Source organism: Camponotus floridanus, unplaced genomic scaffold (genome assembly GCF_003227725.1).
Source record: "Camponotus floridanus strain SB8 unplaced genomic scaffold, Cflo_v7.5 scaffold176, whole genome shotgun sequence".
NCBI lineage: Eukaryota > Metazoa > Arthropoda > Insecta > Hymenoptera > Formicidae > Camponotus > Camponotus floridanus.
In genome coordinates, this window is record NW_020229299.1 from 104835 (window position 1) to 112633 (window position 7799).

The 7799-nt window shown below is 34.3% G+C and overlaps 1 protein-coding gene across 1 annotated transcript; it reads right to left on the bottom strand.

Annotated features, from left to right (window-relative positions):
- Nucleotides 1-5130: 5130 nt before the first annotated feature.
- Nucleotides 5131-6761, bottom strand: LOC105252788 (putative nuclease HARBI1). Its single transcript, XM_020028009.1, has 4 exons — nt 6528-6761; nt 5906-6235; nt 5664-5808; nt 5131-5591 (listed from the first exon to the last, which is right to left on the bottom strand). The coding sequence occupies exons 1-4, from the start codon at nt 6759-6761 to the stop codon at nt 5131-5133; spliced, it is 1170 nt and encodes a 389-aa protein (XP_019883568.1).
- Between the last annotated feature and the right edge of the window lie 1038 nt (nt 6762-7799).

Consider the following 7799-nt stretch of genomic DNA (forward strand, 5'->3'; position numbering starts at 1 on the left):
TGCCCTGTCGAGGGGGAACAGCGTGCGCGGGGTCGTTCCTCGCGCCTGAGAGGGAACTTAAAATAACTATACTTTGATTGTTTAGACTTATTTTAGTCTTAATGTAAGATCCGCGAATAAAGTGCGGCTGCTGTGCGAGCGTGCGTTATCTCCTGTGTGCATGAAGATACAGCAAGATACCGGAAGGAGAGGGAGCCGTATAGGAAGATACCGGATATACCGCAGAAGATACCGAAGATACCGCAAGAAAACAAAAGGTCAAGTAAAAAGGTCCCGCGCCGCCGCTCTTTATAATGTAATTGGAGATTAAATCTGCAATTTTTCAGATTGAAAAAGAAACGGCAGCAAATCCAGACGACGGTGATGAAGGCAACTTTCCAGGCAGCTGACTGGAAAACAGAAATCTCGGAAGCAGACGCGGATACGGCCTGGCCAGCCGGTCACATCCCCGAGAATCGGCATCATCACAAGTTACCGTCGCCCGTGGATTCTGGACCCCTGCGTAAGGGCAACGCCGTACAACAGCAGCAACTTTCGAGGGGGGCGGAGAATCAACCCCCATTTTTCCCGAAATTGACGAAATGCACGGAAGATCGGCGCGGGATCCGAGGACCTCACGGAAGCACTTGAAATTCGTCACTGTTCGGTAAGCTCGTGCCACGGATACACGTGTGGAAGAGCCTCGAGGAAGCGACCCCGAAGGAAGCCATAGCCAACGAACATTGTAAGCCGCCGCACAGGTAGCCTTATTATTGTTCATCCGGGATCAGTTGGCGTCGTTTAGAGATACCGTCGCAGGGCGACGAAAATTTCGTAAAGATATCGCGTAAAATAATTGTACTTGTACCGTAATTGCCGGACGCCAGCTGTCCCCGGGTGTCGCGGATTTGTTCCTCTCAGGGGGTTCGCGCCGACAGTCTCGTGCCGTACCGTAGAATTTTATATCGTTAATTACCGTTAAATGTTGTTTCGTGTCATATTAAGCGTGTATGTTACCGTTATGTTACGTGCCGAAATCTAAGTCCTAGCGTGACGTGGCAATTTTGGTCGCTTCGTATCGCATATCGAAAGGCGGGATTTGCGCGAAAAATTTCTTCGCGAGCGTGTGTTACCGTAAATGAACAATTTGCTCTGCAAGAATATTTGTTAACGCGAAATCTCCGCTGAATCATCTTCCTGTTATCGATTATTCGAAAAATTCTATTGTTCGACTTAGAGTCTTTGTTGCCGAGCACACAAGGTCGCGATAAGACCGTTAAATAAAGCCAACAGTTCCGCATAAACATCATTGCCGCTACCGTTTTCCGAAGCCTTGGTTTTTCTGCCAAAAATATAGCGTGAAATATTATCGTCGATTACCGTACCGAAAAATCGATTCGAGATATATCGAAATTTTTGGAGAGACGTGTGCCGTTGAAACGATACTAACAGGATACTCGATTATTGTAGTCTACTCATTATCCGTTACTTTTGAATAGTTGTATCGCCAATTACCGTCAAATAGTATATTTAGTTTCGTTCGATTAATATCGAGATTCGCGCGAGGCTCGTGCCTCGACCTGTGCTCCGAAGTCGTACGTGTTGATTGTACGCCGACCGCGAGTCTTATCCTGTAGTCGATTACCGCTAATTACCGTGAATTATTGTAAGAAATACCGTTCAATTTTTATCGAAATCTTGCGGCGGGTCTCACGACTCCGGCCGTGTTCGGAAATCTGACTGAGTATTATATCTCGCGTATTAAAGATTACCCCGCTGTAAATTATTATTTGAGCTTCCGTATCGCGATTTGTGAGATATTATACATCACTTTATTACCGCTTTCATCATTGTATTATAGTCACACATTTTGCATAGATCGTTGCCGTTATCACGATCCCTGACCTTCGCGTCAGTCGTTACAAGTCAAGTCCTTTGTCTTTCAAACTCGGATCTTCGATTGTTTATAGTCCGAGATTTATCTGTTCGTTCGTGGCTTGTTTTTTTTTATACCGCAGGTTATACATTATATTGATCTTATCTCTGTTATACCGTTTACTATCTGTACCATTATTGTTTAATATATTTAGATAATTATAAGTAAAATAGCTAACTGTCGATTATTTCTCTCTTCTAAATACTGTCTAGCGCTCTCTCTCGACATCTAATCCACAAAGAACTCTGCCCCTCTGCCAAATACTGAGCCCGGGATCACCGGATCTTGCCGTTACCGTATCGTTATCGTGGCGCGGAAATACCGCGCCTGTAGCGCGATTCTGTAATTCGTTATATTTTTAACGACAGAGAACGATATAGTTACGATACCGTCTTTTGTCGCATGTAACGAGAATCCTATATCGACTGTGTGATTCTGTAACGCGTAATAACGATACTTTGACGCTACACAACGTGACAACGAAACATCGTTATTTAACGTTGTCGTTATGCGTCTAAGCCAATAAGAAGACGCGTATAAATAGGTATGTACATCACAGAATCTAATTACTGTGATCATACTTCATACAATAACCTAAAAGATCGTCTGAACGAAAAGTTTATCCGAATTAGTACAATAAAATATATAATTATATAAATATATAATAATTTATTTGTAAAGTGTATAATTCGCAATGGTACCTATATCACAGTAAGTATACAAGATTTTGATAATAAAGTAAAATACGTATTATTTTGCACATAACATATACTGTATTTATCGTTGTCTGACTTTTATAAGGTTATGTGTTTAAAAACGTCCTTCCCGATTTTTTTCTTAGAAAAGAAAATAGAGTGGGAATAAAAAAAAGGCAGGCAAAGGCAACGTCAGCACAAATAGATTATATGGTCGATTATTTTGTTCAACATCCGCATGTAGCAACAGGGAAATTTAACAGTCTTCATGGAAATTCTGATTTAAGAGGATCTTGGGAGCAATTAGTAGCTGATCTTAACAAAATGGCAAAAGATGGTAAAACCAAAGATGTAAAGTCATGGAAAGCGGTAAAAAAATTAATTTATTTTTCTTTAAAAAAAATATGTTAAATACTATTATAATATTTTAGAAATAATTGTAAATTTAAAAAAATTATTTTATAAATAATTATAAATTTAAAAAATTTCTTTTAGACATGGCGAGACAATAAAACTGCGGTTTCTCAAAAAGTAGCAAAAATTCGAGCCAATCGAACAGCAACAGGAAATATTGGTGGTCCTCCTTTGAAATTAACTGAGCGAGAAGAAAAAATTTTAGGAATTATGGGTTTTGACTACGTCGAAGGAGTGCAATGTCCTGATGCTTTCCCAGAGGAACAAGTAATAACAATTTATTATATATATGTATATGTAAATATATATATATATATATATATATATATATATATATATACATACTCAGCAATAATATAATTTTAAAATAAAATAATAAAGAGAGATATCTTAGTCAGCGTTGTTTTATTCAGCTAGAAAAGATACGTTTTAACTATACCAAAAAATCGATAAATTTGTTTGGATTGTAAGATACTTATTGTTAGAAATAATATTCAATTATAATAATGAGCGTCAACAAGACATTGTTTGATTCTTGAATATTTTTTTCAGCCACAAGCAGTAGAATTGCTTTTTCAAGGACAAGAAGAAATTTTAGAGACTGTTCCTATTACATTGACAATACGGAATAATGATAATACAGTCAATTTTACTGGTTAGTATATTTTATTAAACATACATACTAAGTGTATCACCACAAATAATTATATAAAAATATAAATCAGCGTTGTTCTGAAAATAACACATTCCACTCTATTACTTATATTTTATTTTAGATTCTGTAATAATACCGAATTTAGAGACAGAAGGTGGCATTAATAGTTGTAAGTCATCTTCGCAAATGAATTTGGAAACGAGAGAATCACAGGCAAGAAAATCACCAATGGAAGAATCACAAGCGGAAGCAACGCAAACGAAAGAATCACAGACAAGAGAGTCACAAGCAAGAGAGTCAAACGCGACAGTTTCGCAGACTCCTAACAGAATACACAAATCTGCTAAAGTTACAAGACGAGGTGAATATCGTTGTATTATAGATATCCATTTTCTTATAACAATGTACAAATGCTATAATTTTTGTTTATGTCAAAATATTTTTCTTTTTAAGGTCGTGAAAGGTTGGGTACGCAGTTGATGGATGCGAGAAATGAGTTTATTGCACTAACCGATCGTCAAATTACATGTATGGAGGCAAGATCTTTTATACTATATTTTTCGAATATAAACTTTTTAAAAACGTGATTATAATAATCAAAATGCTTTAAACACTTTTATGTTTTCTTTGTACAGATATTCGCCAAAGCAATGGAAAAAATAGCCCACAATGATCAAGAACGAAATAAAATATTGCATGCTTTGATAGAAAATGAAAAAGCTCGTATGCAAACTTATCTGGATCTAACTGTAATCATAAAAGACTGTATTCAAATTTTAAAACGGCAATAAGCGAAGTATTATGTGATATTAAGTTTTTGTTTATTATATAAAATCAACCAAAGAGCTGTGTTATAGTGCTATAGTAATACCTACAGTATTTTTCATTTTAAAATAAAAATATTTTAACAGTATTTTTTATTTTTCAGTATTTTTTTTTAATTGGAAGTAAAGTTTTTTTTTCGTATAGTATTGCTAGCAATATATTTGTTATATTCATAGGTATTTCCTTCTTTTCTTAGTTTTATAGCATTATCTATATTATATTATTCACAGACTTTCAAATTATTTATTCGTTTAATAAAATAATTTTTGCAGTATTGTCCGATATTTTATTTGCATTTTACTGCAGTAAAATATTAATATTAATGTTGCTTACATTGAAGATATAATTTAAAAAATATTTATGCAATGTAAAATGTTTATTTTTGTATGAATATGAATACGAAATAAAAAACTTGAATCTTATATTTAAATATATTTTTGATTTATTTTGTTTAAGTCATACATACTTGAACCATATCATTTTGACAAGAAAAATAAAAAAATTTTGAAAATATTACAAGGAAAACATTGTACCATCCTATCATCATCTAAACAAATGCGTGCATGCGCATATACACCCAGCATACATATATATACATATGCATACTTATAATATATTAATTACTTTTATTCATCTTGAACGCGTTCTTCTGCATCACGAAAATTGGGAAATCTTTCCCGCATAATTTGTTGTTGAATTCTTTGAGCCACAACACGTGGCCCTCTTTGAGCTAAATCTTCCTCAACATTTATAAAGTATCCACCATTTCCGTTTTGACGACCAGCATTCTCATTTTGTTGGTTGACAGCTATCGGTTCTTGAAAATCTTCAAAAGGTAAACGATGTTGAATTCTCATATTATGAAGTACTGCACATGCATTAACTATTTTAGCCGCAAATGCTGGTTCATACATTAATACACGCTGATAAGAAAGACATCTCCATACAGCTTTTAAAACACCAAAGAAACGTTCAACAACATTTCTTGCCTTGCAATGCTGCTGCGTATATTGAAACTGACGGGTGTTTTCAGGAAAATCGGCCAAAGGTGTCATAAGCCATGGTTCCAGTGGATAACCAGCATCACCTAATGTAAAATATTTTAGTTTATGTGGCAAACTACTTCAAAGTGCAAATGTTTTCATTTATCAAAACCCACCGATCAGCCAAGTTCTCCGTTCTCCTCTGTTATAATGAAATTCCATGGCACGACGAATTGGAGAAACGCTCCAAATGTACGCATCGTTTCGTGCACCTGGATATCTCGGATTAATATTTAATATTTTCATATCTGGATCAACAATCTGAAAGCATAAAAGTACATGATGTTTCATTCAACCAAACAATTTATGACAAAAAAACTGTAATTATATATACTTATGTTAACTATTTTATACTTACAGCTTGCACGTTTAGGGAATGATTACCATGGTGATTAATAAAGGCTTCTTCATGTTCATGAGGTGCTATAATATTTACAAAAGTGCAATCTATAGCACCTATGGCTCCCTCAAATGATTGTGCAGCAATTGAGAACTTTTCACGTGCTTGCTGTCGTTCTTCTTCAGTCATTGGGAATTTTACCCATCTACGCAATAAGCGCTGATTAATCGCATCAGTCACGAGATGTAGACAACGACTTGTTGTTGTCTGACTAACATTAAATTGAAACTGATTGCCAACACTTCTTTGATAGCTACCTTGAGCATAAAATTGTATGGTAATCAATACCTATAATAACCATTTCATCTTAATAAATTTTAATTCGAAGGAATTACATTCTAATACTTCGTAAATATTTTGTTTTAGTATATTCTTTTAGTGAATATTTTTGACTTTTATTTTAAATATGCATAAAAAAATTAATCTATAATAAAGATATATTGCTGAAATCTTGCCAAAAATTTCAAAATTTGTATTAAATAATGTGATTTTAAAATGAAACTATTTATATACTCTTTTATGTAAAAAATATTAATCAAATTCAACATTATAAAGTTGATTACAATATTTTTTTTATTACCTTTATTTCTGGCTCTAAGCCACTAATTCGTTTATTTCGTATATCGGCTCGTATATCATTTGTAATGTGAATTATTATTTCTGGAGTAAGACGAAAATAGACAATAAATTCATCTCGTGGGAGATGAAAAGGATTTTGAGCATCTCGAAGCCGTCTTCTCTCTACACGTCTTTCTATCCGACGTACTCTTTCCATCAAAAACGCCAATTCCCATACTAAATACTCAAGAGCCATATTCACTACAAATTAGTTTTAATTTAAGTATATATGTATAATGCGTGTGGTGTGTAAAAGTTTATAATAGTTTGGTTTCATAGAGTTGGTGACTCACATCTTAATATCAGCTCATAATGTGATAATATCATTTGTCATATCATTTAATTGTTATTTTTACATGCGTTAATTATTAAATATTGTTTGTTTTAATTATGCCACAGAAAATACTTCAGTTTAAGGTGTGTTTAATTGAAACAAATATTTAATAATTAACGCATGTAAAAATAATAATTAAATCATTTGACAAATATGATATTATTATCGTAATATGATATTGAGATGTGGACACATATTTATAAAATCAATTATAATACACACTTTTTATTATTAGAAACTTTTATTTACCTTGATTGTTTTAGATGGTACAATTATCAATAAGTTCAAGTAGTGATTGTATGAATACTTTTATGCACATGCATTATATAATACAATATTATATAATATCTAAACGTTTCTAATTACTTATGACAATTGTCGTTATACAATAGCGAGGGGTAATGGACTTCTCGCTATGATAACGTTGCATAACGAAAACTTACCGACGTTTTTCGGAATCAATAGCGACGAAAATTGTTAACATTAGTTTACAGAATCACGTTTATCGTTATAATGATATCTCGTTATATAACGAAACAAAAACTGTCGTTATGACCACGTAACGACTGAATAACGAATTACAGAATCGCGCTAATGGCGCCCAATTACCTAAGTTACCGTATTATAAGTTACCGCAATTTCAGTTACCGCACGATACCGTTTCTCAGATACCCTACTGAGTTTTTATAATCTAATTTTTATACCGGCCAAGACCTTGCACGCTATCTCCTCGAGATCGGCGTTCTCGAGGCGGGCAACGGCGTCGCAAAGATTTTGGCGCCCAACGTGGGGCCCGACGCCGTGTGAAACTCAAGATACCGTATAAAGTAAAAATAATAATTTTTTTCGAGAGAGCTAGAGGGTGAGAGAAAGAGAGTTTTTCTTTCCTCTCGTTCATCT

What these genes read in the sequence shown, in the direction of transcription:
- LOC105252788 (XM_020028009.1), bottom strand. Translation starts at nt 6,761, where the DNA reads ATGGCTCTTGAGTATTTAGTATGGGAATTGGCGTTTTTGATGGAAAGA. An exon ending in GCTTAGAGCCAGAAATAAAG is followed by an intron (nt 6,236 to 6,527) that starts GTAATAAAAAAA and finishes TGGTTATTATAG; the next exon opens with GTATTGATTACCATACAATT. An exon ending in ACGGAGAACTTGGCTGATCG is followed by an intron (nt 5,592 to 5,663) that starts GTGGGTTTTGAT and finishes ATTTTACATTAG; the next exon opens with GTGATGCTGGTTATCCACTG.